This window comes from Acanthisitta chloris, unplaced genomic scaffold (genome assembly GCF_000695815.1).
Source record: "Acanthisitta chloris isolate BGI_N310 unplaced genomic scaffold, ASM69581v1 scaffold20075, whole genome shotgun sequence".
Lineage (NCBI taxonomy): Eukaryota > Metazoa > Chordata > Aves > Passeriformes > Acanthisittidae > Acanthisitta > Acanthisitta chloris.
In genome coordinates this window covers 42,467-54,434 of record NW_008672566.1, presented here as the reverse complement: position 1 = coordinate 54,434, position 11,968 = coordinate 42,467, and the positions used below count along the sequence as shown (strand labels likewise).

Here is an 11,968-nt window from a genome sequence, read left to right as displayed (position 1 = left end):
GCCGCCGTCACTTTCTGCCCTCCCACCCCCTCCCCGCTCTCGGCGTTGTCCTGGCGCGGGAGAGTGGCTTTTCCAGCCCTTCACGCTTTGCTCCTCGCGGGGAGCCGCCTCCGGTGCCCCCCGTGTGTCGGGGAGGGCCAGGGCAGTTCGTGTGATTCTCTTCTTGCAGGAGGAACAGATGCTGGTTTTAGGCATGATGTGTCTTTCCTTCCCCATAGTTTCTCGTGGCTCACAAATTTGTTACAGTTGGTTATCCAGAGAAGTCACGTCCAGACAGGTTGTGTGCCGCTTTCATTGGTGAAGGTTTTCTGGCGTGGAGTCAGTCAGGTGCTTACGTGCAGTTTCACCTTTAAAATACAATGAAATAAGACCTTGTGATGCTGAAGCTTTTGACAGTGGGTTTGTGTGCCTGTCAAAATCCATGTTTTACTCAGACCATGGAGGTGACCTACTTTCTAAACAGAGAACATATATAGTTGTCACACTGTAATACAAATTGAACTGTGCCAAATTAATCATACCAGGTGTTTCTGTGAAAATATGTCACTCGTGGACCAACTGTTTCACATATAGTGTTATCCTAAGAGATAATACTGTTTGTGCTATGTTCGTTTAGTCTGGGTTTCAGGGGAAACTGAAGCTGTTCCAAGCAGAGCTTTTTTACCAGTTTTCTGGTTGTGGAAAGGAAAATGTAGCTTTTACTTAAAATGCAATTCTCCACTAGTTTGACCAAGTGCAGCCAGAAGAAATTTACATGGCATAATATGCTCTGTTATCATCGTCTTGAGGGTGAGCAAACAGGCTGATCTTCCACTGAGAACAGCACACAGTGTTCTCCTAGAGAAAAGGCAAAGAAAAATCCTGTGACTTGAAGAGCATTTGTTGTTCTTGTTGTCTACTTTCACTTTGTATCACTAAGCTTTAGCAATTACAATGTTCCCAGCTGAGGATACAAGGTATTTTGTGTAGTTTGTTTCATCTCTGTCCTAGGCATGGTCATGGCACTTGCAAATCCTAATGTGGATATAGCTTGTTTTATGGAAGAAGGTCAGATTAAGTTGGGAGATCTGTACTGCTGAGTTATCACTCGCATTGTTCCAACTATAGTGCTTTCATTTTTATCACCTGAGGAGAAACCAAATCAAATACTATAAACAGATTATACCTTACGAAGTGTGTCTGCTGCTTTGAAGAAAAAGAATGTATCTACTTTCTGTGATTGAGTTCTTTTTCTTCAGCCACATGAGCCAGTTTATTTTGGGAAATTATTCTACATCTTAAAAAGCTTCCCTCAATCTCCAAATCACCTTGCCTATCTCTGGCTAGCGAAGAGCTTTCACTTGGCTCTCTAAGATAGTGAGAAATTAGTCACACCTCTCCCTTGTTTTGTGAATGGTTAGTACAAGGTGGCAAATCAATGGCTATCAATGATTAAGTGTTTGGAAATACTTAATATTGTGTTGAGCCAGAGTATTGTTTAAATCCATCATTTGACTGCTGGAAAGGTGACAGTCCATGGGTCTCCAGCAGAACAGTGGTGTGAGATTTTGGTAGGGAAATGCATGTTTCCTAGGGAATTGATTTGAACAGTAGTGCCTATTTCCAAGTCTTGTATGACTTGGAAGTTTTTTCTGTTCTTCCTGTAAAGCCTTCATGGCTGTCAGTTTGTCTGTTCTTAGTGTGTCTAAGAGCAAAGAGAAGAGATTGAGGGAATATCACAGCATAGCTCTATGATTACATCTCCCTACACCAGATTTTCTAGCAGCAGACTACTGAAGCTGACATGGTGGCTAGTTAAACTCCATTCTGCAGGGCTGAATGTGTAAAGCACATTGGTGTTTCACAGTTTTTTCTGCAGCAGAGCTTCTAGAAGATGCACTGGAAGCAAGATGAAAATGAGATGAACTCGATGGAATTGAACGAGGTGATACATCTCCAGGGCTCTGCATTAGTGTCTGGAGTGCACACTGCTGATGGAGGACATTGTATTCACTTGCTTCATATCTGTTTACGTGAAGTTCAGTCTCCTGAATTTGATAGTTCCTGTGCACTGTCCAGGCTGGAGGTACAGCTGGAACCCAATGGCACCAATGCAGTTAATGTGGGAGAGTTGTACTGTGCTTCTTGGATAGGCTTTGCAGGCTATGTTGCCTTTATGGTTGGCATTGCTGCTGGTTTCAAAGTACTGTCTTAGAATTAGTTCAGGACTTCAGTCATTTCTCTTTACCAGTCTCAACCTTTTTGTGCATAGTCCTTCTCACCTTTTCCTTATGATTTGTCTTTATTCATTCCTCCCCTCCTGCTTGATGCAGTGTCTCAGATATTTTCTTCCTTCAACAAATGTCTAAGCGATTATTGATTCAGCACTGCTCTCCCAAAGAAGTAGCCATCAATTAACATTTGGCTCAGCTGTTTGCAGCGAGGATGAGGAAGAGGTTGAACATGCAGAATAAAAGAGTGTATTATTTCTAACTTTCTAGACAAGCCTACTCACTGAAATGTGAAAATGACACATATAAAGCTGTGTGAGAGTTGAAGAGTTCAAGAAAAGTTGAGTTTAAGAAAAGTTCAGTTGTTCAGCTGACCTGCATTCTCTAAGTTTTTTAGATAATCATAGAATCATAGAATTTAAGGGTTGGCATGGACGTGATAGATCATCTAGTCCCAACCCCCTGTCCTGGGCAGGGACAGATGCTCACTAGATCAGGTTACTCAGGCCCTCATCCAGCCTGGCCTTGAACACTGCCAGGGTCAGGGCAGCCACCACGTCCCTGGGCAACCTGTGCCAGTGTCTCACCACCCTCACAGGGAAAAACGTTTTCCTCACATCCAACCTAGACTTTCCCTGCTTCGGTTTGAACCCGTTACCCCTTGTCCTGTAGTTGCAGTTCCTAACACAGAGTCCCTCTCCATCTCCTTCTATTCTGTGTTCAACAAATAGCAGAAGATCGCAAGCTGTTAGAATTTTTATCTAATTATGGGGAAGATGCTTTAGTTTTCAGATGAAAAAGGATTGTACTTCCTTAAGGAGTGTAGAAGCTTTGAATGATAATCATTCACTCCATGGTTCAGATGATGCAGCTAAGGCAGTAATTGTATATGATTTGAGGAGTGGGAGTGTCTTAATGTGGGAAGAAAAAAGCTTAGGATAGAGCAAATATGACTTTTTTGTACCACTTGCCTTTAGACTTACTTTGCTAATTACCACCACCATTTTTGGTGTTTGACCAGCTGACTTTGAACCTCCTTGCCCCTGACACTAACAGGCTAATTGTGCATTTCAGTGTCCAGGTGCTAAGAAGAATGAAAACTCTGCTTGAGGAGGGTGAATTTGCAACAGGGGGGTATGATTAAAAGCCATAAGCTTCCCGTGTAATGCCCAGATAACTTACTGAGAGGCAGACGGGAAAGAGGGGAAAGAGGATTGCTAGAAATTCAACTGTTCCCCAGGCCAAAATGATTAGACTCATTGCCTTGAAGATCTAGTATGTATTGCTTCAGCTGATGGGCGGAATCACCTGCTGTGTTACAACTTCTACAGTTGTTTCTTTGCTCAGCACCTTATGTGGTTGTTAAGGTCTTAGTTTGACAATATATGTACCATTAAAACAATAATTTTCTGTAAACCACTTAGGTGTTTGATAATCTGTAAGTAGTATTTGACTCTTTTAAACCGAGTCTAAGTTATAGGACTGGTCTTAAATAAGATCTTTGCAGTTCTGTCAAGGAAAAATGCTGCAGCAAAATGAGGAATACAGAACTAAAGCTAAATAGCATCAGGTTAAATAGTTTTAAATAAAAAGTTTGTTTTGAAGTTGATTGAACTGTCTCTAAAACTGTGCAAATGTTGTCAATTCTCAGAAATTCATGCTGAAGTGCAACTGAAGAATTATGGAAAATTTCTTGAGGAATACACATCTCAGCTGAAGAGAATCGAAGATGCTTTGGATGACTCTGTTGGAGATGTTTGGGACTTCAGTCTTGATCCCATTGCATTAAAGGTCTTCATATATTTAATATACATTGCAACTTTTACTTTCCTACTTTCAAAACCTGAGAAGTGAAAACTTGATGCATCTGTGCTCTTAAAATTTTGACTTTTGTGTTTGAGAAACCAATACTATTTTAATTATCAAGTAATTAATAAATTGATACATATCATAAGAGGAGAGGTTTTCATATTACTCTTTTCTAGTCTTCTGGATACCAGCAGAAGTTAAATGAGTTTTTAATTCTTTGTGTGTTGAGAAGGATAGTTCCAGTGAACTTCTGTCCTATGGGTGTTGATGTTTTTATGTAGGGCTTGGGGTTCCAGGAGAGCTCACTAATAGCTGTATAGCTGCAAACTGTGTGTGTGGTGTATGACTTTGACAGTTCCTGTGCACTGTCTAGGCTGCAGGTACAGGTAGAACCCAATGGCCCTAGTGTCATTAATGTGGGAGAGTTGCACTGTGCTTCTTGGATAGGGTTTGTGTCAACTTAGTGGCCTTGGTACTGTATTTCTGTTTCCCAGAGGTGGACATTTCTCTCTCATCTGTGGAGCATTGTTTTTTCTCTTCACTGAGTTTACAGCCATAATTTCAAAGCATTTTTTGTTACCATATAGAACTTGCTGAAGGTGCACTCTCAAGCAATCACTTGTCTGAACAACTTGAGTAGATCACGTGTAGGGCCACCACAGTGCTGGATGTATGTGGACTAGTCAGTATCATGGTTGGCTTCAGTACCAAGTGTCAGTGCCTGCATACAGGTACATTTTCTGCTTCCCGTTCCCTGCATTTGGGATTCTTAATTCATGTTATAATGGCCATGCTTTTCCTTTTCAAGTTTTGTAAGTAGATTGTTGTAGTGCTCTATAGTATACCCAGTTATTAGCCTTTCTGCCCAGAGTGAAAGAAAGGCATTTCCATGTACATGTGCAGACTGAAGGTTTCCTGCAGGTTGCCAGGAATGTGCAATTATTGCTCGCTTTTTATGGTCCTTACTTGGGGTTAAACTAGGGGGAATACTTGCCTAGTTGAATAAATACATTTTTTATCCAGCATTTTCTAAACTTGTTCATTTGTTGGTTTTGTTTGGTTGTTTTCTTTGTTGGCTTTTTTTCTTTGAATTTTAGCTTTTGCCCTATGAACAGTCCTCCCTCCTGGAACTCATAAAGACAGAGAACAAGGTAAGTGCTTTATGCTTAAAAGAAAAAAAAGAAAAAGCAATTCTGCCTAAACCCAAGCCCTCTAAATGTGAATCTCTTTGTAATCTGTGTGATTTTCTTTTTTTCCCCCCTTTGAGTCTAGGTTCTAAATAAAGTAATAACTGTGTATGCTGCTCTTTGCTGTGAAATCAAGAAGTTAAAGTATGAGGTAAATTCAGCTTTTGTTACTATGCGTGAAATGCTTGCAGCTTGGCAAGCTGATGTATAGATTTATTCTTTAGCGGTAAATGAACAAGATGTGATGTGTAAATAATTTTGGTAGCGTGATTCTATATGTCCCATTTATTAAAAAACAAATTTCTGCTTTTGTTGTTAGGCAGAAACTAAATTTTATAATGGCCTCTTGTTTTATGGAGAAGGAGGTAAGTAGCTCCATTTTACTGTCAAAAGTTTTATGTTATTGCTTCAGGTTGCATTAAATGCTACGATAACTGCAGTAACTTGTATCTGTACCTGCTTTCCCTGAGCCTTTAGCTGATACACACCAAATAAGGAACTGGGAGGTTATAGGGATGTGTATTAGTGACTTGTAACTGTCCTGAGTTAGCTTGAGATAACAAAGTTGATCCTTAAAGCTCTGTTACCTGCACTGTTACATGAACAGGAAATTTGGTTGGAGCCTTATGTACATGAGCAGCAGGGAGTGTGGGCTGCTGAGGTTGTATTCAATGTCTAAGGTAGCAGACTGTAGCAGCTATTTTTCAAGGTATGGCATTGAAAACACCTTTTTTCACATGTAGACACATCCCTGAACCAACTTATTTCCTACTGGGATTAGATTTGGCGCTGGTGGTAGTAAAACAATAAATCTGTGATTTGATTGTAATAAAACAATGAAACCATTAATAAATCACTTGGCCAAAGTCCTGCCTGCTTGGCTTGTGCAATCAGTTATTCCAAGGGAAGTTGGAGTGTGTTAATGTCACCTGCCCTTCAAGTGCAGGTAGCAGGACTTGCACTGCTGTTTAGACCATGATTGGTCCACCACAAGTGATTGTAAGTCAAGTCAATTGACAAATCATGAGCCTTTTCTTAAAGTGAAAGCTACTTTTTGTTCTGGAGTTAAACTGGTTACTCCTCTGGTAACTCTGGACTGGTCTTAAGCTTCCACCTTAAAGAATGTTAGTATGGGAATAAGCACAGATCTTGATCCTAAGGACTGAATATATCCATGAGTTGATTCAGAGACTTATCACAGTAATTTGTTTTCTATTCCAGCCACTTGATAGAAAGGGAAAGCCTTTTCATAGTAGTTTTGTAAAAGGTCTTTTTTAAAGCTTTTCAAGAGCCTTGACTGACAGAAACATCAGGGAATGTGAAATCTTTGAGCTAGGCAGTGTTTATCAGTCTAAGTGCTATATAAGATGACTGTTGTGGTTAAGGAACACGAAAAAGTGTGGAGTTTGTTGTGTGTGGGTGTTTTAATGGGGTTTTTGCCTTTTTTTTCCCCCCAACAGATTCTCATGCCTTATCAGACATGGTTTTAAATGTGCTGAAGTCATATGCTGCCAAAGTGGTACTAGGAGATTCCTCAAAACTTTTCTGTGTGTCTAGCATGAAAAAAGTCAGTCTGTAGCAGATGAATAGATTACAGCAGCAGTTTGTTCCTGATGGGTGTTGTGCAGGGAATGCTTGGGAATGGCAGGAACAGAGAGGTCAGCCTTCTGTGGGTTAGGTAGGAATTCAGAAACTGTTCTCCATTTCCACATCCCTACTTGTATCACTTGCTGTGATAACACCAAGCTTGCTTACTTTACATGACTGGCAAGGTTATGGGCTCAAGGGTGCTTGAAATTTAAACAAAGACTGTGCTGCCTTTTTCCATCTGTGTAAAGAAACACCTTTTTTCCCCCCCTATTCTCTTTGGAGAGGCTAGTCTAGGAACTTTAAATAGGGGTTTTTTTTTTTTGGGGACATACACTAAACAGAGGAAAGGTGACATGTATTTAGATATTTAGTAGCTTGTCCCAGAGGTCTATCATAGAGAAGCAGGAACATTCCTTTCATCTCTGACTGCTCTAGAAGAAGCTGTTTTATGAAGCAATAAGACCTGCATTCCTTATGCAGGTAAACTTATGCACCTTTTTTTTTTTGCTCCCAGTGGCTCAATAGAAACATCTGATGTCAGGAGCATTAAACTGCCATCACATTAAAGAGACAGTATTTTGTCAGGTGATGTTAAAACTGCTCAGTTTGGCATGGGTGATGCTATTATTGTATTTCATAGCACTCTGGTAGTGTGTGTTACAGATAATGGTGTGAAGCTGTGGTGATGACTGGTTCTTTTGTGCAGCATAATATGTAGCAAAAAAAAAATCAGTTTCTTGCGGAAAGCTTTTCTTTCTGAGTTAATCATGTAGTATATTATGTCAATAAATAACTCCTGGATGTTTACTGCAATATAAATACCTATTGCTTTTCATAACAACTTCTCTAAAATGGAGACTTATATAAAGTTAGTTATGTCTTTAAAGAATTATGTTCTATATGCTTTATTTCCTTTCAGCTGATAAAGACTTTTCTGCATCTCATTTAGAAACAATGCAATTTTTAATGAGAAAGAAACTCCAAAAGTAAGTGTAGCTTAGAAAAGGAAAACGCCAAGTCTTTGAGGCTCCATCCATGTGCTTACAGTAGTGTGCTCCACTTGTATGACATACAAATGGCTTGGAGGGAAACTTCAGTGCTAGTTTAACAGGTATAACACAGGCTTGTCGAAGTGGTGACACATGTTTCTCTTTTAAGCCACAGATTCCAGCATGGTGGAGGGAGATTGCCAAATACAAATGGGAAGATTTGTTTGTTTCTTGCAGGTAGAGTATGTTTTGATTGTTTGACAGCAGTTATAACCTTAATTTTACTTGCAAAATGGGTTTAACAGTCTGCTGTACCTTGTCTGTGTCTGACTGAAAGACATTGCTGTCATTTGATATGTTGCTATGTTTTGCCTGCAGACCTGTCACAAGCAGCTGACATCACAGATTGTTTGGGGTTTCTTTTTTATACTTCAGAGGCTAATGAGAGAATAAATTTCACTTTGTGTAATTGCTCAAAGAAATTAGGATTTACTTAAGAAAATTTCAGTAAAAGAAGGTAAATTGAGGTTGCTTTTGTTTGGTAAAGTTAAAGATGGCTATTTTTATGGGTTTTGATTAGCAAGGGTTAGTTTTCCTTGAACACTGGAAATGGTGTAATTGTTTTATACATGGTGTTTTTTTCAGCTGATAGAAGAAAGCAAAATTAAAACATGCACCTGGAAAAAATTGCTTGTGCCTCACTTCAGCTTTTGTGGAAGATCCTAATATTTTTTTACAGTTTGGTTGTTCAGGATCCTTTGCATGAAAACAGGATCTGTTTTTCTTTTGAGGATTTCCTGTGCTCTTGGGTTTCGGTCTGCTGTGGAGTTTTTTGTGCTTAATATAACTTCAGTAACTGTCCTGTTCCCAAAAATGGTTCTATTTTTACACAAAATTGCTTGTAGTGAAATATCTGTGTTGAAGTGGAGAATATAGAGGAAGCTTCTAGAATGTTTAAACAGATTCTAGGTTAACAGAGGTTCAAAATCCTGTTTTCTGTCTCGTAGTCATTTCCTGAGTCATAACAGGTTGAATGCTATAGGGAGCTGTTTCTCGACCTCTTTTATCATGACCAAGTGCAGTTAACTGTTAGGATCTCTTGGGTTGTTGGGTTTTCCCCTGCATTTTCCAAGCTTTTTGTGGTATCAGCTTTATCAGTTTCATTGTTCATTCACTGTTTGCTTCTAGCAGATGTTTGAGACCTTTTAGTGATTCTGAGATAGGGCTACTGTACATTTGTGGTTTTCCAGACCTAGGATATTCTGTCCAGATGAAAGCTGAGCAGGGAGGGTCCCTTTGCCCATTGCAAACCCACTCTGTAGCACAAGTTTATTTATGGGGTATGTGCTGATGTGTAGCTTTATAGGGCAAACACTACATAAAATACAGCAGGATTGCTAGTGAGCCTACTTTGTATGTGTGCTAGGATGGGTTAGGGGATGTTGAGAAACTTTGGGAAGGAAGGGAAAGGCAGGATGTTACTCCAAAGGGTGGGTTACTGTGTGCTTAGGGTAAAGCTATAAGGAAAATGTTTTTCTTATAGAGTTTGTTCTTTTTCAGCTGTTGGGTTCTCCTAAATCCACTCATAGTAGTCTATATCCATAGACCAGGAAATGCTGTTCTAGTCAGTGTTATAAGCATATCCCCAAGGGTGATGTGAAAATATAAAGTTGGCAAAAGAGGTGAGAAGTTGCTTTCATAGAGCTAATGTCCATGTATTGGTTTATTGGCTCTTAGGTTAGGATTTTTTGGTTAGCTAGATGCAATAGCCTCACATTTGCTGTGGCAAAATGTGCAAAAAATATTGCCAAAATATTGCTCTGAAACAGTAGTTAGGTGCTCCTGATCCTGCAGAGGACAGTGGGTTTGAAGAACTTAGGCATTTTAATCTTGTTTGTATTATGTTGCTGCTAATATGCATGTGCTGGTTAATTGGGCTATTTCCTGGGAATGTGAAAAGGGCCAGCTGATGCTCCCTGCCCAGGACACATGAGCTCAACTGTCTGTTAATCCATTCCTCTGGAATCTCTTGACTTGTTTCAGCTGCTGGAGCAAGTCCAGGCAAGGGCAACGAGGCTCAGAAACAGTCTAGAAAACATGTCCTGTGTGGAAGGGCTGAGGGAGCTGGTCTTGGTTAGCCTTGAGGAGAGGCTCAGGGGTGATCTCATGGCTCTCTCCAACTCCCTGACAGGGCTTGGAGAGAGGTGGGGCTGTCTGTCCTGCCATGACTGCAGGGAGAGGACTAGAGGGAATGGCCTTGAGCTGAGACAGGGCAGAGTCAGATTGGATGTTAGGAGATATGTTTTCCCTGTGAGGGTGTTCAGGCACTGGAATATTGCCCAGGGAGATGGTGAAGCCACCATCCCTGGAAGTGTTTAAGAGGTGTCTGGATCTGACATGGGAGGATATGGTTTAGGGGTTCCAGCAGTGACAGGTCAGTGGCTGGACTCAATCATGTTAGAGGTCTCCTCCAACCTTGATGGTTCTATGATTCTCATACAAGTATAAAAAGTAATATTTTGTGAAAACTAGTGACTAAGAGAATGCAGAAACCTAAATAAGACCTACTTTTGATGGAGAGGAAGACAGAATTCAGCTGTTAGCCAGTCTTCTGGCAGGCTGGCTGGTTACCCAGCGTGGGCTGTCTGCTCTGAAGCCATCTGTGTGCTGACTGGTGATACTCATCACACACTGACTTTCCCTGATGGGATTATATGGTGTGTTAATGAGCAAGTATTACTGCAGTTAAGGGAGACTCAGATTCATTGATCCTGTTCCTCATGGAATGCCTTGTTAAAGTTCATTATAGAAATATAGTCCTTTATGTGGTCAGAGTTAACTTGCTGTTGCTCATTTTGTGTTACATAGCTGAACTCATGCTCTGTCTTGCTGAAGCAAAGCTCTCAAAGACATCAACTTTGTTTGTTTTAAAGCAGTGTTCTGTAGCTTATCACTCTTATGGTAGGTACAGGCTTCTGTGGAAATTTCTATTTGAGTTTGGCTATCACCAGCTCCCAGAGTATAACGCTTAAATCTAGCGGGGAAAAAAATCATATCCTCTGCTACCAGGGATATTGGCTCTGCAAGTACTTGGGTATTCTTCTCAAGCCACTTCTTACTGCCTTTGATAAATTGAACCAATAGTATAAGTAGTTGAAGTTGTACTGGAAGCTTGTGTTTGGCAGCTCCTTAGCTTAGTCCCAGTTCCTTTTTCAGAGCTTGTTAGTAGGACATTTTCCATCGTTCTGTAAGTCTGTCTACTGACTCGGATTAGGGATGTAGTTGGAGCTTGCACTGCAAATTCAGTAGTTTATGTTCAGTGTTTTTGATGTCATGACAACTTGTGTGTGAGGATGGTCTCTACATATACATGCATTTTATTTTCTTGTGTTTCAGGAGCTGTCTTGCTTTGTGACCCGATGTTATGAAGTGGTGGTGAATGTAGTGCATCAGTTGGCTGTTCTGTATACCAGCAACAAGTAATTATTCCCTGATACACTGTATTGTTATTATGTGGTTAAAAGTTTCATATAAAATATGAAAATTCTACTAAAGTCATGGTCATTTTTGAAATATTATTGTCTAGAGATGTGGGTAGTGCTTTGCTGTGCAAGTTTGGGCTTCCTAAACCATTGCAGAAGTGGATTGGTTATATTTTCAGCAAAAACAGTGTTTATATATAAATGAAGTGCAAGAACTCTATGCATTGTAATTTTTTGATGGGGCAATTAGTGTTCATGTTTAAAGAGGTATTGTTACTTTTTCATCCTTGAGAGGTGGGCCGATGCAAACGTCATGGAGTTTAACAAAATGGAGAGCAAGGTCCTGTATCTTGGGCCATGGCAATCCCAGGCACAGCTACACGTTGGGTGGGGAAGGAATTGACACAGGCAGTGAGAAGAAATATTTGGGAGTGGCAGTGGATGAAAAGCTCCCCATGAGCTGCAGTGTGAGATCAGCCCAGAAAGCCAATGGAATCCTGGGCTGCATCCAAAGGAGTGGGGGCAGCAGGTCAAAAGAGGTGATTCTTTCCCTCTGCTCTCGTGAGACCCACCTGGAATACTGTGAACAGTTCTGGTGCCTTCAACATAAGAAGGACATGGAACAGTTGGAGCAAGTCCAGAGGAGGCCACAATGTTGCTAAGAGGACTAGAGCACCTCCCCTATGAGGACAGGCTGAGGG

The 11,968-nt window shown here is 40.6% G+C and overlaps 1 protein-coding gene across 1 annotated transcript in view; it reads left to right on the top strand.

Moving 5' to 3' along the window:
• Window positions 1-3,861: 3,861 nt before the first annotated feature.
• Window positions 3,862-11,968, top strand: part of KIAA1033 (KIAA1033 ortholog) — a gene marked incomplete at its 5' end in the record, with an annotated part of 38,477 nt that continues 30,370 nt past the window's right edge. The window contains 6 exons of the mRNA XM_009074580.1: window positions 3,862-4,001; window positions 5,117-5,170; window positions 5,292-5,357; window positions 5,526-5,571; window positions 7,955-8,022; window positions 11,182-11,264. Of these exons, the coding sequence (XP_009072828.1) occupies window positions 3,862-4,001; window positions 5,117-5,170; window positions 5,292-5,357; window positions 5,526-5,571; window positions 7,955-8,022; window positions 11,182-11,264 (457 nt within the window). The remainder of the gene's footprint in view (window positions 4,002-5,116; window positions 5,171-5,291; window positions 5,358-5,525; window positions 5,572-7,954; window positions 8,023-11,181; window positions 11,265-11,968) is intronic.